At 39.3% G+C, this 21588-nt stretch overlaps 1 protein-coding gene across 2 annotated transcripts in view; it reads right to left on the bottom strand.

Moving 5' to 3' along the window:
* Window positions 1-18855, bottom strand: part of LOC138427949 (cytochrome P450 2C19-like) — a 31875-nt gene extending 13020 nt beyond the window's left edge. The window contains exons 1-5 of one of the 2 annotated variants that reach the window (XM_069568074.1): window positions 18439-18855; window positions 17110-17272; window positions 16789-16938; window positions 7947-8107; window positions 6444-6620 (exon numbers count right to left, since the gene is read on the bottom strand). In XM_069568074.1, the coding sequence (XP_069424175.1) occupies window positions 6444-6620; window positions 7947-8107; window positions 16789-16938; window positions 17110-17272; window positions 18439-18606 (819 nt within the window). In that variant the 5' untranslated portion in view covers window positions 18607-18855. Of the gene's footprint in view, window positions 1-6443; window positions 6621-7946; window positions 8108-16788; window positions 16939-17105; window positions 17273-18438 lie in introns of both variants that reach the window. The other variant, XM_069568076.2, reaches the window with a different exon arrangement.
* Between the last annotated feature and the right edge of the window lie 2733 nt (window positions 18856-21588).

Raw genomic sequence — 21588 nt, 5'->3', positions numbered from 1 at the left:
ATGAAGGATGGCCCTTGAAGTTATCACAGTAAATGAAACATATCAGATACAAAGATAACTACCATATGATCAAACTTACATGTGAAATATTTTAAAAATCTGATCTCATAAATACAGAGAACACATTGGCTGCCAGAGATGGGGAGTGGTCAAGATGAATAAAAGAACTCAAAAGGTACAAAATTCCAGTTATAAAATAAACAAATCATGGGTAACTACTACACAGCATGATGACTATAGTTTATACTGTATTGTATCTCTGAAAGTTTCTAAGAAAATAAATCCTAAAAGTTCTCATTACAAGAAAGAAAACCTATAACCATGTGTGAATGAATGGTAACTACATTTATTATGCTAATCATCTTGCAATATATACATTTATTGAATCACTATGTTGTACATCTATAACATATTTTATGTCAATTCTTTTCAATTAAAAACTGCATATTGTCTATAAGAAACCCACTTAAGACTGAAAGATACAAATATGTTGAATGAAAAAGAGAAAAAAAGATTTTGCAAGCAGTGAGTCACCAAATACAGCAGGAATGTTAGAAAAAAGTTAGATTTTAATCAAAAAGAAATTAAATGGAACAAATGAGAATGGAGTGTTTGTTTACTGGATCAACAAAGGTGAATTCTTCAAGATGCTATAAATTACACATCTATATGTGTGCTTCTCCAGTGGCTCAGCAGTAAAGAACCTGCCTGCAAGTTCAATCCCTGGGTTGGGAAGATCCCATGTAGAAGAAAATGGCAACCCACTCCAGTATTCTCACTTGGGACATCCCATGAACAAAGAAGCATAACGGGCTACAGCCCATAGGGTCACAAAAGAGTTGGACAGGATGTAGCTACTAAGCAACAACAATAACAGCATCACCTATGTGCACCAAACAACAGAGCCACAAAATAAATGAAGCAAACATTGAAATAATTGAAAGGATAAATGAACAGTTCTATAATAATAGTAGGAGACAGGCTTAGTATTACACTAGACACAGTGAAGAAATAATCTATGAACTTGAGGATACCACCGTAGAAACCTCTAAGACACAGAGAAAGAGACTTTAAAAAGAGAGACAGAAAAAGGAAAAAGCAAACCTAAGGGCTATGAAACAAGTTCAAAATGTGTAACATACTCATATTGGGAAAGCCAGAAGGAAAAGTAAGAGGAAAAGAAGTAGAAAAAATATTTGAGACAATAATGAATCAGAATTTCCCCCAAATTAGTATCATACACCAAACTACAGATCTAAGAAACTCAAAGAACACTGATTAAAATATTGCCAAAAAACAAAAACAAATCCTACTCTAGACATATATTTTCAAACTACAAAAAGCCAAAGGTAAGTTTAAAATTCTTAAAAAGCCAAAAGTAAAAAGTGCCTTGCTTAAGAGGAAAAAGGATGAGAAGTATTCTGACTTTACCTCACATACCTTATAAGTAAGAAGAGAGTGGAGTGAAATATTTGAAGCATTGAGAAAAAGAAACCACAAACCAAGACTGTGTACCCTGCAAAATGATGTTTCCACAGAAAAAGAAAGGAAGAACTGCTCAGATCAAAAAAACAAAGAAGTAATCTGTTACCAGCATGACTATCTTGCTAGACGTGTTAAAAGAAATTCTTTTGAGAGAACGAAAATCATATCAATCAAAATCACATCTACATAAAGAAATAAAGAATTACAAAGAAAAGAATGCATAAACATAAAAAAGTTTTCTTTTCCTTATTCATAACTGATTTAACAGCTAAAAGTTCAAAATAACAACAATGTATTCGATGGAGTAATGCTTATGAAAACATCATATATAAATATATATATGCTTATATACAGGTGGAAGGAATGACAGCATGCTATTAAGGGATGGAAGGGAAGAATTAGAATTATTTTGTTACTATGAGATAGTTACACTGACAGTGAAATGGTGCAGGAATAATGAGGTGCAGGAAAAACACAGGACATGACCCTGTGTTTGTGTTTGTTTCCTTAATGAACAGTGACGTTGAATGGACCCTGTCTCACGCCATATAAAAAATTTAACTCAAAATAGATGAAAAATTTAAATATGATACACACACATCATATATTTAATGTCTAACTCAAAGAAACTCACAGAAAAAGAGAGCAGAATAGCAACTATCAGGAGTTGGAGTGGGAGTACCAGGAGAAATAGAGAGATAATTGGTCAAAGGATAAAAATCTCCAGGTGTGAAATGAATATGTTTGAGGTGATCTAATGTACATTATGGTGATTATAGCTAATAATACTGTATTATACACTTGAAAGTTACTAACAGAATAAAGTGTTAAATGTCCTCACCATAAAAAGAGGAAATAGTAATTATGTGAGTAGATAGAGGACTTAACCCAATGCTAGTGTGGTAACCCTGATGGCTCAGACGGTAAAGCATCTGCCTACAATGCGGGAGACCCAGGTTCGATTCCTGGGTTGGGAAGATCCCCTGGAGAAGGAAATGGCAACCCAATCCAGTGTTCTTGCCTGGAAAATCCCATGGATGGAGGAATGTGGTGGGCTACAGTCCATGGGTCGCAAAGAGTCGGATACGACCTAGCAACTTCCCTTAGTGTGGTAATCACTCTATAATATGTACATGCATCAAATTAACACACTGGCCAGTGCTTTCTGACAATCTGGAGGGGTGGGATGGGGTAGGAGGTGGGACTTTCAAGAGGGCGGAGACATATATATGTCTATGGCTGATTTATGTTTATGTATGGCAGAAACTAGCACAATATTGTAAAGCAATTATCCTCCAATTAAAAATAAATTCTAAAAAAAAGCCAAAATATTTTACAAGAGTTAAATCTATAAAACACTTAAAAGAAAACATTGTAGTATAGCTTTAGAAACTCAGAAATGGCAACTGATCCTTAAATTTGACACCAAAGTAACAAATATACATATGTGTGTACATATGTATCTGTCTAATATATATCATATTTCAATAAAATTAAAATGTTAATGTATCAAAAGCATAATGAAGGATGTGAAATGACAACCAATATGTTGGAAAAACAGCTCAACAACAATGACAAGGAACCCAGTTTTAAAAAGGCAAAGGACTTAGATAATATTTCTCCAAACAAGAAAAGATATTCAATGTCACTGTTCATTAAGGAAACACAAAATATAGTCACAACCAGATACAATTTCACATTACCTAAGCAAGCTTTAATAGTGTTAGAAATTAGAAAGCAAGTACTGGCAATTATGTGGGAAAATAGGAACTCTATACATTGCTGGCGGGAATAGAAATGCTGCAGCCACTGTTGGAAAGTCTGGCTATTGCTCAAATGTTAGACATAAAATTACTAATATCATATGTCTTCTCAATTCCACTCCAAGGAAAATATCAAACAAAAAGGTAAATGTGCCCATGAAGAAATTTGTGCACAAATATTAGTAGCAGTATCTTTCAGAACACCCAAACAAAAACAACACAAATGTTGACCATTATGTGGATGCATAAAAAATTATAGTACACACATACAATTGAATATTATTCAGCCATAAATGAAAAAAAAACAAAGTGCTCATATATATTACAACTTAGAAAATACTCCAAAACTTTATTTTTGGAGTGAAAAGAAGCCAGAAACAGAAGGGGTGATTTATGAGTCCTTTTATACAATGAATCCATAAAAGGCAAATCATAGAGACATAACGCAGATTAAGTTGACACATGATGGGGTGGAGAGAATGAACAGCAATCATTTAATAGACATTATATACTTCTGTACAGTGATGATAAAGTTTTGAAACAAGAACTGGTGATCACACAACATTGTGAATGCATTAAATATGACCAAAATGTACACTCTTAATTGTATGGCATGCAGAAGATACTAAGAAAGGGTGGCAAGAATACACAGAAGAATTATACAGAAAAGATCTTAATGACCCAGACAACCATGATGGTGTGATCACTCACCTCGAGCCAGACATCATGGAGTCCAAAGTGAGGCAAGCCTTAGGAAGCATCACTACGAACAAAGCTAGCAGAGGTGATGGAATTCCAGCTGATCTATTTCATGTTTTAAAAGATGATGCTCTTACAGTGTTGCACTCAATGTGCCAGCAAATTTGGGAAACTCAGCAGTGGCCACAGGACTAGAAAAGTCAGTTTTCATTCCAATCCCAAAGAAAGGCAATGCCAAAGAATGTTCAAACTACCACACATTTGCACTCATCTTACACATTAGCAAAGTAATGATCAAAATTCTCCAAGCTAGGCTTCAACAGTACCTGAAGCAAGATCTTCCAGATGTTCAAGTGGATTTAGAAAAGGCAGAGGAACTAGAGAGCAAATACTCAATATCCGTTGGATCACAAAAAAGCAAGAGGGTTCCAGAAAAACCTATACTTCTGCCTTATTGACTATACCAAATCCTTTGACTGTGTGGATCACACAGTTGGTGGAAAATTCTTCAAGAGGTGGGAATACCAGACCACCTGACCTGCCTCCTGAGAAATCAGTATACAGGTCAAGAAGCAACAGTTAGAACCAGACACAGAACAACAGACTGGTTCCAAATTGGGAAAGGAGTACGTCAATGCTGTATATTGTCACCCTGCTTATTTAACTTATATGCAGAGTACATCACATGTAATGCCAGGCTGGATGAAGCACAAGCTGGAATCAAGACTGCCAGCAGAAATACCAATAACTTCATATACACAGATGACACCATCCTTATGGCAGAAAAGAAGAGGAACTAAAGAATCTCATGATGAAAGTGAAAGAGGGGAGTGAAAAAGTTGGCTTAAAACTCAACACTCAAAAAACGAAGATCATGGCATCCGGTCCCATCACTTCCTGGCAAATAGATGGGGAAACAATGGAAACAGTGAGAAACTTCATTTTCTTGGGTTCCAAAATCACAGTAGATGGTGACTACAGCCATGAAATTAAAAGACGCTTGCTCCTTGGAAGAAAAGCTATGACCCACCTAGACAGCATATTAAAAAGCAGAGACATTCCTTTGCCAGCAAATGTCCATCTAGTCAAAGCTATGGTTTTTCCAGGAGTCATGAACAGATGTGAGAGTTGGACCATAAAGAAAATTGAGTGCTAAAGAATTGATGCATTTGAACTGTGTGTTGGAGAAGACTCTTGAGAGTCCCTTGGACTGCAAAGAGATCCAACCAGTACATCCTAAAGGAAATCAGTCCTGAATATTCATTGGAAGGACTGATGCTAAAGCTGAAGCTCCAATACTTTGGCCACGTGATTTGAAAAACTGACTCATTGGAAAAGAGCCTGATGCTGGGAAAAATTGAAGGCGGGAGAAGGGGATCACAGAGGATGAGATGGTTGAATGGCATCACTGACTCAATGGACATGAGTTTGAGTAGGCTCTGGGAGTAGGTGATGGACAGGGAAGCCTGGCGTGCTACAGTCCATGGGGACACAAAGAATCAGACATGCCTAAGTGACTGAACTGAATTGATGTGAATTTCACCTTAACTTTTCAAATAACATTATTCTATAAATTGGCCTAAAGATTTCACACAATCTCTATAAAAATCACCACTGATTTCTTTGCATAAACTGACAAATGTATCCTAAATTTAAGTGGCACAGAAAAACCACAACAATCTTATGAAGTGACAAAAATTAGAGGTCTCACACTACTCAACCTCAAAACTAATTACAAAACTAGTAATTAAGATGTCCAGATGATATGCCACTGATGTAGAAACTGGCATTTAGATTACTGAAACAGATGCCAGATTGCACAAATGCTCAAATTATGAGTCAGTTGATTTCTGACAAGGTTGCCAAGATAATTCACGTGGGAAAAATGGTCTTTCCAACACATGGTGCAGGGTTCATGCTCACAATCATACAACTCCATATCTTTGCTAATCCATTTACTTTACACTCAATTAAGGCTTCTTCTGTCCACACACCTACTCTTTGCCATCACATGCCTATGAAAACAGCATCATACATACATCATCCATCCATCTCATATTCCCCCCCTTGTCCTTCGATGCAAATATGTTGATCTATTTGCAACTACCAGCCAAGCAGGAAGCCCAGTTAGATCTAGTTATTCTTCTTTATTCCCTTTACACTGTGTGCTATGATCATGTTCATCATCATATTATACCATGATATTTTGTTACTTTTAACTAGTTGTTATCAGTGTCCAATTCACCTATGACATCATTCTGTTTTTCCTTGGGTAGATAATTAGCACCCAAAGAGCAAAATCAAGGTATTTCACTTATTTAATGACTAAATATTACATCTTCTTAATGGTTAGCATAGATTCATGCATACAAGTACTAAAAATGCTCGTCAGCATTGCTTGCCAGACCACTGAAACATCCCTGGTAAATACAGAAGATTCAATGATCTATAAAATGCACAAGTAATCAAATAATTCAGCTGTCTTTAACCTATTACCTGCTCCATCTTGATCAGGAAGCAATCAATAAAGTCTCGAGGATTGTTAATATCCAGGGATGCTTGGTGTTCCCTTGTTTTCTCCAAAACATAATTTTTTACATAAGCAATATTTGTAGAAAATTTTTTATAACTCCATGGGAAAAAATCAAGGAGCACAGGGAAAATATTGAGGACCTAGAAGAGAAAACTATGTTTTATTAAATAAATAGCTAAAACTTACATGCCAAGTCCTGGTTGGAAACTGTAGTATAAATATTAAAATAAATATGGTCTCTAAATGTTGAAGAGTATTTTTAGTATACAAATAACATAATTTTCTATGCTGATAGAAGTATTTCAAGGAGAAAATTCTGGTCAGAAATCAAAAATAATAATCATTTCTATACCTACATATCATGTTTCCAGTAAGAAAACATCTTTACATCAATTCTCCCTGGTTTTTACATCAGTTCTTCTCTACAACCATGAAATAAGGGTTTGCACAAAGGACAATGACTCACATTTTGTAGATAACAACAGAGGTTAAGAGAGTTTGCACAGCCTGATACAGAGCACAGAGCTGGTCCCTGATGTTTCTACCTATGTCTCATAGACCCAAACATAAAATAAGTATTTTATTAATAGGACTGAAAGGCTCCTAAGTGAAGAAAGTGAAAGTGAAGTCGTTCAGTCGTGTCCGACTCTTTGTGACCCCATGGAGCCCACCAGGCTCCTCCATCCATGGGATTTTCCAGGCAAGCGGACTGGAGTGGGTTGCCATTTCCTTCTCCAGAAATGGTCCTAAAGACACCATGAAACTCAACATTTTAGGGCTAAAGTAACTAAGCACCAGAGCACTTAAGTGACCACTGTAAGGTCACACCACTGTCTTTTAGGCAGAAGGCAGAACATGTCAGCTCAGTATAGGATACACCTGTAATGTTGGCTTGTGTTTCTTACACCAAAATTTAAAAAAAAAAAATCCCATTTTTTTTGTCATCCCCAAAGCAATTACCTTGTCAGTTAGAATGCCAACTGAAGCATCAAACAGTCCTAACCTAGTCAGTGTTTCCTGGCAGCACTCTTTCACTCAAAGGAGATATTCTCCTCCTTCCTAAATGCAGGTATTTCTGCCAACTAAGATGGTGAAGTAGTAACTAGGTGGAGACTGAATGACAAGACTTGTGAGTAATGGAAGCCTTTCCATAAGGGCCTAGAAGTCCTTCTACTGGTGTGGGCATGCTTTGGGGATGTTACCAAAGTAGTTTATAGTAACTGGGCTTTGAAAATTGGTAGAAAAACCACTGAACAGTGTCAACAGGACTGAATTGTGGGTATGTTTTTTCCTGTCTAACATTAAAGGGCTCAGCCAGCAGCCCCAGATGAGCACTCCGTGATGCTAAGCTCTGGGCAGGGTTGTGCTCTTCACACTTTCACCCCACAGCTTGGTGTATAGAGATCTGGACCTCACGGGGAAAAGAGAATAAATGATTCCTCCAGAAGAAAAGCCACTGGACTCACCTGCATCCATGGAGAGCCCAAAATCTTGATATTTTCATTTACTGTTTTCATTAGATTTAGAAAACTCTGATCTTTATAATCAAAACGGTTCTGAAAAATAATGGAGCAGATCACATTGCAGGGAGCACAGCCCAGGATGAAAGTGGGATCACAGGGCAACCCTGAAGAATAACAAACATTTAAACACATCACCAAAACATGCGAGTGAAACACTTTATCTCTGAAACAACACGTAAACTGTTAGAAACTTTAAATCAATATTTCTTGTACAAATCCCTTAACAGCAAAATATTCAAAATGCAAAAATTGACACATCACTTTTACCTTAATCTGAAAGACCATGATAACCTATTTAAAGAAGGTTTATCTATTTATTTATCTTTAAATTGTATTGATGTATAGTTTATTTACATTGCTAATTTCTACTGTACAGAAAAGTGTATCAGTTATACATATATATATGTTTTTCTATTTTTTTTTCCATTATGGTTTATCACAAGATATTTAATATAGTTCCCTGTTCAAGACAGTAGTACCCTGTTGTTTATCCATTATATTTATAATAGTTTACCTCTGCTAATCTAAACCTCCAATCCTTCCCTCCCCCACTGCTGGAAACTACAAGTCTATTCTTTATGTCTGTGAGTCTGTGTTTTTCACAGATATACTCATTTGTGTCACATTTCAGATTCCACATACAACTGATATCATGTGATATTTGTCTTTGTCGTTCTGACTGACTTTATTTAGTATGATAATCTCTAAGCCCATCCATGTTGCTGCAAATGGTGTTTAAATAATTTTTTTTAATCAATCCAGGGACCTTCCTGGCTGTCCAGTGGTTAAGACTCCATGCTTCCACTTCAGGGGGTGCACGTGGGATCCTTTGTCAGGGAACTAAGATCTCACACACCATATGGCACAGCCAAAAAATTTAAAATAAATTCAATTCATATTCACTGCCTTTTCTTATGTTTTTTTACCTAAGGCATCTGTTAATTTGAAGGGTGAATGATGAGAACACCGAAAAGACCATTTTTGTATCATTTAATTACTAACATTATCAGTGCTGAGTATCATAAACACGTGACATAGGAAAATGAGAACAGTTAGGGACCTCAAAATGTTTTTTATATAATGAATAGTTGAAAGAGTCATGTGTAGAATCAGCAATGAGGAAGCCAAAGAGAGAGAGATTGTAGACTTCATGTACGTGAAAAAGCAAATGTGTAAAAGCAGGAAGAATCCATGCTGTAGCAAAAGAAAAACTAATATGAGTGAACAATTATTATGAACTGGATTTTTTTGTCCAAAGTAAATATAAAATATAATTTTTATATCAAACATAAATCCCAGATAAGTGAAACCAGAAAAGGTTAATTGGTAAATGGAATTTCTTGATGTGTCATTCCAATGTTAAAAAAATTTCCTTGCTTAAGAAATAAATGACCTTCATTTCCAATAACCATAAAAATTAATTAATTTAAGCAAGGCTGCATTATGTAGACCTCTGGGCTAGTCTTCTGTTTACCCAACAGAATATTAAACTTTGATAAATTTAAATTTTTCATCATTTACATCGTTTATTATATTTCCAATGACGAAATTATACTAGAAGAAAAGTTTTCTTTTTTGGTAGGAGATCTATAAAATAAAATTGGTGCAATCAAACAATCAAAGAAAATTCTGGGACTTCCCTTGTGGTCCAGTGGTTAAGAATCTGCTTTGTAATGCAAGGAATCCAGGTTCGATCCCTGGTTGGGGAGCTAAGATTCCAAAGGCCCTGGGGCAGCCCTTGTGCTTCAGTGAGATTTCACATGACACAGTGAAGATTCTGCGTGCCACAACTAAGGCCTGACGCAGTCAAATAAATAAATCAACTTTTTTTTTTAATTCACGATAGAGAGATACAATATTCACATAAATAGATGTGATTAAAGATTACTTGAATCAAAATACAGTAAGGAGTGACATCAGAATGATGGTGTAAGAGGAAATCCCAGCCTTCCTTTCCCCATAGAAACACTGGTTTAGCAATGATATGTGGATTAAAATTTCTTTATGAGACTTTAAGAAACTTTTAAGAAGTCACAATACCATAGGCCACTACGAAGCTGAAAACAGATACAATAAAACTGATAAGAAGTGCAATATCACTTCACCTGCATCAACACCTCCTGCCCCTAAACCTCAATGATGAGGCAAAAGAATGCCCCAGGTTGTGATTAACCCAGGAAAGAGATGGATGAAGCATGCATTCAGTGCTGCAGTGGGCTGCTTGAAGAAGCGGCTTCTGTCCTGCCTCACTTGAAGTGCTGACAGAACTGGCATAGTCTGGATGTCTGGAATCACTGAGAATAGAGGGTGAGAGAAGTGATTTGCTGTGACCAGCATGGCCTGACACAGTCTAAAGAAGGTGCACTACTTGAGGCTCATCCACTAATGGGGGGAGAGGAGTGGAGTTTCATCCAGTGTCCTGGTTTTTTTGGAAGGCAACTCAAAGGACTGGTAACTGTCTAACCTGATTCAGGGCATTGAAGGGGAGCCTACAGATTTTGGATGCCACTGAGAAAGGGAGGGTGGAAGAGCTTGCTTCTGTTGAACCACAGAGCTTTCAGTGTGCAAACAGATAACAAAGAGGGCAAGAGAGGACTAGCTCCTGAGAATGAGCTTGGCAAGCTTTCCTAGTCATGAAATTCTACACACAAGCCCACAGTAGTTGCGGCCACCAAAAAAAAAAAAAAAACAGGTTTCAGAAGGCCCCAGAATCTCCAGCCAAGATGCTTGCTAAGTGTTTTTGCTCTATATAAAGCTGGTCCATAAAATCTGGAAGAGGTAGCTATTTTTTCAAGTTAATGAATCTAAACATAAAGTCATGAAACATACAAAGAAGCAGGAAAAATGGCTCAAACAATGTACAAAATAAATCCCAGAAACTGATCCTAAAGGAATGGAGTAATATCATTTATCTAAACAAAGTTTTTATCAGAAAGTGATGCAGGGACTTTCCTAGTGGTCCAGTAGTTAAGATGTTGTGCTTCCAATGCAAGGTCACTGGTTTGATCCCTGGTCTGGGAACTAAGATCTCACATGCCTCACAGTGAGGCCAAAAAAAAAAAAAAAGTGACACAGATGTTCCACAAACTCAAGGAAATGATGCATGAACAAATGAGAATATCAAGAAACAGAATATATTTCTTAAAAACAACTGAAATCTGTCAAGTTGAAGAATACAATAAGTCACATAAAATTTTTGCTCAAAGGTAGGTCATTTGCTATTACTCAGAAGAACAAAAGGAAAAAAAATATTTAAAAGAATAAAGAAAATACAAGGGACTTACAGGACATCAACAAGGGGATCCATATACACATTGTTGGAAAAGAGAGAGAGAAAGCTTATTTGAAGAAATAATGGCAAAAACTTCCTACATCTGAGTGAAAAACTGACACAGATTCTAGAAGGCCAATACATTCTAACTAGGATGAACAAAAGAAATTCACACTGAGATACATTATACTCAAATTGTCAAAATCAGAGACAAGGAGAGAATTTTGATAGCAGCAAGACTAGTGATATGTCAGATACAGTAGAACCATCGTAATACTAACAACCGATTTCTAAGCAAAAACATTGCAGGCCAGAAAGCAATAGGATGATATACTCAAAACGTGGAAAGAAAAAAGCTATCAACCAAGAATACTCTATCTGACAAGACAATTTTTCAAAAATAAAAGACAAATAATCACTTTCTCAAATAAACAAAAGCTGAGGGAGTTAATCCACACTAGACATGACAGGGTTTCCCTGGTGTCTCAGGGGTAAAGAACCCTCCTGCCAATGCATGAGATGCATGTTCAGTCCCTGCATTGGGAAGATCCCCTGGAGAAGGAAATGGCGACCCACTCCAGTATTCTTGCCTGGGAAATCCCATGGACAGAGGAGCCTGGTGGGCTATAGTCCATGGGGTCTCAAAAGAGCTGGACATGACTTAGCAACTAAATAACAACAACAACAAAGACATGTCTTAGAAGAAATGCTAAAAAGGGTTCATAAAGTTAAAACAACAGAACACTGAGCAGCAACAGAAAATCACATGGAAGTATTAAGTTAATCATCATGTTTTGTGCTGGTCTCAGCCTATCAATAACCAAAGGTATAGATAAACTAGACCTTGTGATTCTTTTTATGACTGCAAGAAGTCCTTCAGCAAAAGTCATCAGGAAACTTTGAAACATAGAACTTTATTACCAACAAGACCTGGATATTGCCAACACACGTGGGAACACACTGTGAGGTTGTGAGTGGAGTGACAGAGAGTGACAGCTCACACAGTGGCCCGGAGTTCTGCTCTCACTGGGGTAAAGTTCAGGGCACAGGGTTTCGAGGGCTCATTATGGGTGAATTTAGAACATAGAAAGTGGAAATACAAAGCACTGAAAGTGAGAAAAACAAGTAGCCAAACGCTTGTCATTGAAATCATCCAAGAACAAAGGAGGCTCAGTGGGAAGAGCTTTTTAGTCTCCTGGCTAGCTTGTGTTTATTTCAGATAACCACCTTTGAAACGGATGCCTTGGCAATCACAGCTGACATCAGGTATTTGCATTACAAAAAAGAAAAAAAAAACCCAGAACTGTCTGAGTTTAAACTACACATTAGAAAATGAAAATCAAAAGCAAGAGGTAGCACCTCACAATCCGGCCATTATCAAAAAAGAAAGAAAGAAAGGGAGGAAGGAGGGAGGGAAGGAGAGAGAGAGGAAGAAAATAACAAGTGTTGATGAGGGAGTTGAGAAATTGAACCCTATGTATACTTGATAGAATGTCCATGATTTGCTATGAAAAACAGTATGGCCATTCCTCAAACAATAAAAAGAAATTTACCATATTACCCAGCAATCCCACTTTTGAGTTTTCACACAAAATAGCTGAATCAGGATCTTAAAGAGATAGCTGCACTCCCCTGAAACATTCTAAAGGTCCATCAACAATTACAGATAAAGTAATGTGGGAGGAGATTGGCAAAGATGGCAGAGCAGGAAGATCCTCACCTCCTCTCATGGACATCCCCAAACTATAACAATATACAGAAAAAAGGTTTTTTTCTGGTTTCATCGACGAAAAAAACCAGAACCCACCAGAAAAGATCTTCTACAAATAAAGATATAAAGAAGAAACCACAAGGAGATGAGTAGGAGGGGTGAAGTAAAGTACCACACTCCCACATAAGCACAGCACAAAGGCAAGAAAAATTACAATTGCAGAGACTGCCTCAAGAAGTGAGTTTTCTGAGCCCCACACTGGGCTCCCCAGCCTGATGGTCCTGCAACAGGAAGATGAATCCCGGAATGTTTGGCTTTGATGGTCAGCGGGGCTTACTTTCAGCTGCCCCAGGGGGCTGAGGAAATAGAAACTCCACTCATGAAGAGGACATACAAAATCTTACATGCTCTGTACCCAGCATAGAAGCATTCATTTGAAAGAAGCCTGGGTCAGACCTACCTGCTGATCTCGAAGAGCCTCCCAGAGAGGTCGGAGGCACCTGGGGCTCACCCTAGGACCATAAATACTGGCAGGAGCCATTTTGGGGAGTTTGTTCTGCCACATGGACACTGGTGCTGGCAAGTGCCATTTTGGAATCTTCCCTCTGGCTTAGCATCATGACCCAGCCCCCTCCTACCTCCCAAGAGCCTGTAGGCACCAGGACTTGCCCAAGGCCAAGCAGCTACCCACCAGCAGAGTGGCTGCCTTAAGATTCTCTGACCTCACAACCACCCCTGTACACAGCCCTGTCCACCAGAGGACCAGGACTCAGCTCTAAACAGCACTGCACAAGCACCAGACCCAGGAATCCCAGGGCCCTACAATCAGAGAGCAAAGGACTCAGCTCAAACACCACTGGTCAGGCACCAGTGCCAGAATCCCCAGCCCTACCCACCAGCAAGCCTGCTCTTGTCAGACAAGCCTCACCATTAGCATGTGGATAAGAGCCCCAGGACAATGACAGCCCCACAGCATGCAGACCCAGTCCACATACCAGTAGGTTAATGGTGGCTTAGCTGGTAAGGAACCTACCAATGCAGGTGATGCAAGAGACACAGGTTTGATCCCTGGGTCAGGAAGATTCCCTGCAGAAGGAAATGGCAACCCACTTCAGTATTCTTGCCTAGAAAATTCCATGGATGGAGGAGCCTGGTGGGCTACAGTCTATGGGATTGCAAAGAGTTGGACACAACTGACTACACATACATACAACAGCACCAGCTAGGCCCTGGCTCTGCCAACGAGTAGGCCTGCCCTAGCCTTGTGACCAGCCTTTTGCAACGTGAGTGGACACCAGTCACAGGACTCCCACAGGCCGACAGTCTATGGACCAGCCCAGTTATCATCAGGCCAGTGCCAACCTGCTGGACTTCAGACCCGCCTAGGCTCAGCACCAGCCTCACCCACTGGTGGACAGACACCAGCCCCAGAGCACTGTAGATTTTGGACCCAACCCACCCAATTATAAAAGGCCAGCACCTTTCCTGTTGCCCCAGCCTCAACAACCAGCAGGCCAACACAAGCTTCTGAATTCCCCCAGAACCCACAGCCTGCAGTGTCAGGAACCAGTCTCACCAACCAATGGTCCCATTCCAACTCTGGGATCCTTGGGCCCCTTAGGCAGATTCCAGAATCTGGCTCTGCTCACCTGGGCCAGCATGTGATCCAGCACCTGGCTTTACCTTCCAGTGGTCAGGCACCAATCCTAGGATCTCATGAACCCTGACTCACCCACTAGTGAACCAGCACTACCTCTGGAATGCCCCAGGGTTCCACAGTTGGCCACTTCTTGGGACAGCACAGCCAACCAGCAACTGGCAGCCTCTGTACAAGGCAGGAACAGTCAACCAATCTGACCAAGGTCAACCAGGACTACAAGGTTGCCTACAGTAGTCAGCCCACAACAGAAAGACAAACACAGTCCACATGCGGGAAATCCTGATCAATATAGCTCTAATGATGAGTGGGCAGTGTGTTGTTGGGACACATTGGACGTATCCTAAAAAACATTATTTCTCCAAGGTCAGGAATTATAACCAACCTACCAGATATACAGAAATAAAAATAGCAAGTTAGGGAGAAAAAATGGAGCAACAGAAGAACATGTTCCAAAGTGGAGTGGAGGTATATAATCTACTCAAGAAAGAGTTCAGGGTAATGATCAATAAGATGATCAGGGATTCTCTGGTGATCCAGTGGTTAAGAAACTGTGTTTCTACTGTAGAAGGTACAGGTTTGATCCCTGGTCAGGGAACTAAGATCCCACATGCCACATGACTCAAAAGGAAAAAAAAAAGATGATCAAAGAACTTTGGAGAAGAATGGATACACTAAGCAAGAAGTTAGTAGATTTTAAGAAAGAATTGAAAAATATAAAGAACAACCAAACAGAGATGAAGAATATAATAACTGACATGAAAAATACACTAGAAGGAATCAAGAATAGACTAAATGAAACAGAGGAATGGATCACTGAGGTGAAAGAGTAGCAGAAATCACTGACAAGGAACAGAAAATAGGATGAAAAGAAATGAGGGCAGTTTAAGAGACTCTGACACCAGCAATCATACACTCACATTATAGAGGTTCCAAGAGAAGAAGAGAAAGATAAAGGGTCAGAGAACACATCTGAAGACAAAATAGCTAAAAACGTCCCTAACCTGGGATCAGTAACAGACAACCAAGTCCAGGAAACACAGAGTCCTGAACAGGTCTACCCAAAAAGCAACAAACCAAGATGCATTGTAATTAAAATGTCAGACAGTTAAAGAGAGATTAAAAGCTGCAAGGGAAATTTAATAAGTTAAAATTAAGGAAACTCCCATTACACAATCAGCTGACTTTTCAACAGAAATTCTGCAGGCCAGAAGAAAGTGGCATGACATACTTAAAAAAAAAATTTAAGGGATTGAAAGAAAAAAATCAACAATCAAGAATGCTCTACTCACAAGTTTCTCAATCAGATTCGATAAAGACAACCAATTTTACAGACAAGCAAGAGCTAAAAGACTTCAGCATCACCAAATCAGTTTTACAGGAAATAGTAAAGAGACTTCTCTAAGAAAAAAGCCGCAACCAGAAATGGGAATATTACAATGGAGAAAGCTCAAATACGCGGTAAAGGTAAATACACAGTAAAGTTATTTTTTTTAAAGTGTTACATTTAAATGAAGTCATAATTGAGAACTGCATTAAGACATACCTAAACGATTAAAATCCCTAAATGTCATTACTATTTGCTAGAATCGTAGCCTTGGGCCCTGAAGTGACTCTCAGACATGTCTGTAAGGCTGTATGTATAAAAATTGTCCAATTAAATGAACATAAATGTCACTGTTTGATGAGTGTCATTCTCACCATAAGTGTGACACCCCCATAAGTGTTATTCTCACCCTGTCCAATTAACAAGTATTCCCTGGTAAAACGCTCTGGAATAGAAAACCCACTTTAATGCTACAGGAAAGATATTGTTCTTTTTTTTTTTTTTTTTTCAGGAAAAGACTCAAAACTATACTTTGTGGTTTCTGAACTGAACACAAACCTCAGGATAGAGCATTATTAAAGCACATTTATACCCACACTGTGTGTACCATCATGGGACAATCATATGACACACATGACAGTCACAGACACACGAAAGGCCCCTGGCTGTCTGTGCTTCACACCCTCCCCACTTCATCTGAAGACTGACAACCACCACCCATAGGAAAGATGTGGCTGCCCCGAAATGTTGCCAAGGGCATCACTGGAGAGAGAGAGAAGACTGCTAAGGTCAGAGTTTACAGAGCACAGAATCACCCACCGTTGGTTTTCCGCAGCTCCTCCACCAGGCAGCGCGCTTCCTCTTGAACGCGGTCCTCGATGCTCCTCTTCCCCATCCCGAAATTCCGCAGCGTCATGAGCGAGAAGCGCCGGGTCTCCTTCCATGTTTTCCCGTTGCTGAATACGATTCCTGATGGGAGGGGAAACAGAATAGGAGGGAGGCCCTAGGGAAGGAGGAGTGAACTGACACTTGGGACACTGAGACAAGCAAGCTCTGCTGGGGGGCTCCTGAAATTCCCATTTTTCACCCTGACCACCCCTACCCATTATTAAAGCTGAACATGTGCAAATACACACCTACCATATCCCTTAACAGTTCTTTGAATCACTGGGAAACTGCCTCTTCCAGAAAACTCCTCTCCCAAATCAATCAGAGCCTCCTTCACTGCTTCATATCCATGCAAAACTACCGTGGGCTTCATTCCAAAATACACAGTAAACACAGGTCCGTAGACTTTTGAGAGCTGGGAATGGAAATGCATGTAATAGCAAAAGAAGTCAATACTTGATAAATATTGTGCCTGATACAAAATGTGTTATCATTGTACTATTATGTTTTTATTCTGCCACATAGCTTAAAATATTTCTTAATTCAATTCATAAGTATGATGGTGATGTTACAGATTCCACTTATGGATGACCTGAGATCCTGGATAATGGTCCAAATAACTGGTACACAGATTATAATTAATCCTCAAATCAGCACTTTCAGCAGGTTCATTTGCCCCACTATAAATAAGGAAACTAAGGTAGGGGAATTCTGGTATATTTCCAGCATCCCAGGGCTAGTATATGGAGGATTCCTGTTTGAAGATCTTCATAATCACCCTCTGATCCTTGAGAGGAATGTAGCAGTCCTCAAGGCCCAGCTTTAAACCGTCAGCCAACTGACTGTTTCAGAATCACTCACACAGCATTCTGATTCTATAGCCCTATGATGAATACTAGAAATTTATCATTTCAAAAAATAAATTCCAGTAATTCCCAGCCTCGTTTGAAATCCACTGGTATGGCTAATACAGAAAGAGAGGAAACACCGTAGAGGCAGTGCTTGGAGAGACTGCATCTCATGGAAGAACAGCATCTTGCACCCTGCAGGATTCACAGGGTACAGACGGCAGCTTCCTGCAGAATTCTGAGTGATGACTTCTTTCTTTCAATCACTCATGCTTGTCTTGATCCCAGGTCAATTCCTCTACATCAGGCACAATGCCCTTTTGCAAAAAAGTTATATTTTCCTGACTCTGGACAAAACACGCGGCTTACGTAGTATATGACTTCTGGAAGAAAATCTCGAATCACAAAATGCCAAAAATCAGCCCCAAATCATAGCAAATGGCTGTGAAACAAAGGAGGGAGGCAACACTCCCAGCTTTTACTACTTTATTATTTTCATTTTACCATACAAAGAGCTAAGTGTTTCTCTACTCGCAAAACACATTCCTTTTTCTTCTATTTATGACAATGATATACCTGAAAAGGCAAGAAAAGTGTCAAAATTTACAGGAAGTAATTTGCTTCACATTTACATATTTTGACTGTGCCCATAGAAATATATGTATTAGGTTCATAATTAGGCTTAACTTACTTACCATTTGCAAGACCCTGGAGAAGCATAAAATCTACTTACACTGGTTAAAGATTTGCTGATATTCTTAACATCTAGCTGAAAGATATTTCCAAGAATTGGGAGAGGAGTGGGGCCTGGGGGGAGCTTCCCTTTCCCAGAGCTCTGTTTCCAGAGCGAGAGGAGAAGCAGGCAGGAGAGACAGAGCACCAGGACCACAGCCAGATCCATTGGCGCCTTCTCTTCTCGCTCAGATGACTGTGAGCCTGAAACCTAAAGCTTTTATGACAGTCCCTGCTAATTCAACTTGGGCCTCCCTGATATAAAAAGACCAATTAATTACATCCACTTTGCACTCTATTCTGAGTAGACTTTGCCCCAATGATAAAAATAAATTGTGCTTTAATCTTGTTTTCTCTGTGTCCAATGATCACTCTGGAAATTCCAGTCTAGCTGGTTTAGCTGTACTGGGATTGGGCCCGTGTGTGCATGCCAAGTCGGTTCACTCATACCTGACTCTTTGTGACCTATGGACTGTAACCCATTAGGCTCCTCTGTTCAGGGAATTCTCCAGGCAAGAATACTGGAGTGGATTGCCAGGCCCTCCTCCAGGAGATCTTCCCAACTCAGGGATCAAATCCACATCTCTAATGTCTCCTGCATGGGCAGAACAGTTCTTTACCACTAGTACCACCTGGGATGCCCTGGGATTGGGTCCAGTTATGGCTAATTGAAAAAAAAAAAGGGGGGGCTCCTAACTGTGAATTCAAATCAGTGACCAGTTGGAGATATCTCACACTGAGGACAATCAGTTTATCTTCAGTTCAGTTCAGTTCAGTCGCCCAGTCCTGTCTGACTCTGTGACCTCGTGGACTACAGCACGCCAGACTTCCCTGTCCATCCCAGCTCCTGGACCTTCCTCAAACTCAAGTCCATCAAGTCAGTGATGCCACCCAAAGATCTCATCCTCTGTCCTCCCCTTCTCCTCCTGCCTTCAGTCTTTCCTAGCATCAGGGTCTTTTCCAATGAGTCAGTTCTTCACATCAAGTGACCAAAGTACTGGAGTTTCAGCTTCAGTATCAGTCCTTCCAATGAATATTCAGGACTGATTTCCTTTAGGATTGACTGTGTTGATCTCCTTGCAGTCCAAGGAACTCTCAAGAGTCTTCTCCAGTACCACAGTTCAAAAGCATCGATTCTTTGACACTCAGCTTTCTTTATAGTCTAACTCTCACCCCCATACATGACTACTGGAAAAACCATAGCTTTGACTAGATGGACCTTTGTTAGCAAAGTAATGTCTCTTCTTATGCATTTTTAATTTTATTTTTTAATGTTTATTTTGTAATACTATTCCAACACTGGAATATTCTGTCCTTGAATTTGAAAGATTTTAAAATATTTTAATGTACTTACTGATATTACATTTGCCTATACATAAAATAGGTAATGATGACATATTTAAGAGCATTTACAAATCAAAATGCAGTAACTGTGGTTCAGGCATCCATAATGAAGCCACGCAGTCATTAGGTGTGTGTTTAGATAAGTTCCTGCATTACTGAGAACTTGAATTGCCAACTATGTCAAACTCAAGGACTCCACCAATCATTTCAAAACAGCATCTGCTACCAGGTGCTTGCTACAATTTTGTATTTTCAAAGTTCTCCACCCCCTTCACAACTATGTAACCATTTTGAACACCCCCCAAAAAAATTCTTGCTGACAAGTATCCTTACATCTTGTCATCTACAATTCTAATTCTTTTTTTAATTTAGTCTTAATTGAAAGATAACTGCTTTTCAATATTGTGTTGGTTTCTGCCATATATCAACATGCATCAGCCATAAGTATACAAACAATTCTAATTCTTCACAAGAAATTTATGTACCTTTGCAGTTTTTTGCATTTATAAATTTCCCCAGGTTGTAGTCTGGTAGAACACAATTTAAATGCTTCTTGGATCTGTGTCTCCTGGGCTGCAGTCATAACAAACCCCAAACAAATACCTCTTGGATTTCAACCAGATCACCATTCTTGGAATTTGTCATTAATATTAAGATAATTCAAACATCTCAAAAGACCAAAGATATATCAAGTAATTATATAAATAAATGTACATGACTTTTATCTTGAAAACTCAAGTCTACTCCACCAAAAATTAAACATTGGAAGGTAGAGATGGTAATTTTATAATTCTCAGTGTGGGAAAGGAAGATTCTGGGTGATTAGAAACAGCCAGTGTCATAAAGGTCATATTCAGTTCAGTTCAGTCAGTCTCTCAGGCGTGTCCGACTCTTTGTGAACCCATGAATTGCAGCACGCCAAGCCTCCCTGTCCATCACCAACTCCCAGAGTTCACCCAAACCCACATCCATTGAGTCGGTGATGCCATCCAGCCATCTCATCCTCTGCCATCCCCTTTTCTTCCTGCCCCCAATCCCTCCCAGCATCAGAGTCTTTTCCAATGAGTCAACTCTTTGCATGAGGTGGCCAAAGTACTGGAGTTTCAGCTTTAGCATCATTCCTTCCAAAGAACAGCCAGGACTGATCTCCTTTAGGATGGGCTGGTTGGATCTCCTTGCAGTCCAAGGGACCCTCAAGAGTCTTCTCCAACACCACAGTTCAAAAGCATCAATTCTCTGGCACTCAGCTTTCTTCACAGTCCAATTCTCACATCCATACATGACTACTGGAAAAACTATAGCCTTGACTAGATGGACCTTTGTTGGCAAAGTAATGTCTCTGCTTTTAAATATGCTATCTAGGTTGCTCATAACTTTCCTTCCAAGGAGTTGGTGCAAACATAACTGTGGTTTTGGACCATGGATTTTAAATCCTTATAACTAACCTCAAACACATCTTTATTTAGAAAACATTACGATCAGCACATTTTTTGCCAATGAGAAATAAGTTTGTTTATTCCTGTAGCATAAAAATCCATGCTTTGAGGTTCACCGAACTCTTGGAAAGCATTTTCTGCATCCTGCTGGTTGTGTAAGTGTTTTCCTTGAAAAAAGCTGTCCAAACACTTGAAGAAGCAATAGTCAGTTGGCAACAGGTCAGGTGAATATGGTGGATGAGGTAAAACTTCACAACCCAATTTGTTTAACTTTTGAAGTGTTCGTTGTGCAACATGTGGTCAGGCATTGCTGTGGTGAACTGGCCCTTTCTGTCGACCAATGCCGGCCGAGGGAGTTGCAGTTTTGAGTG

This window comes from Ovis canadensis, chromosome 22, assembly GCF_042477335.2.
Source record: "Ovis canadensis isolate MfBH-ARS-UI-01 breed Bighorn chromosome 22, ARS-UI_OviCan_v2, whole genome shotgun sequence".
Lineage (NCBI taxonomy): Eukaryota > Metazoa > Chordata > Mammalia > Artiodactyla > Bovidae > Ovis > Ovis canadensis.
This window is presented reverse-complemented; position numbering and strand designations above follow the sequence as displayed.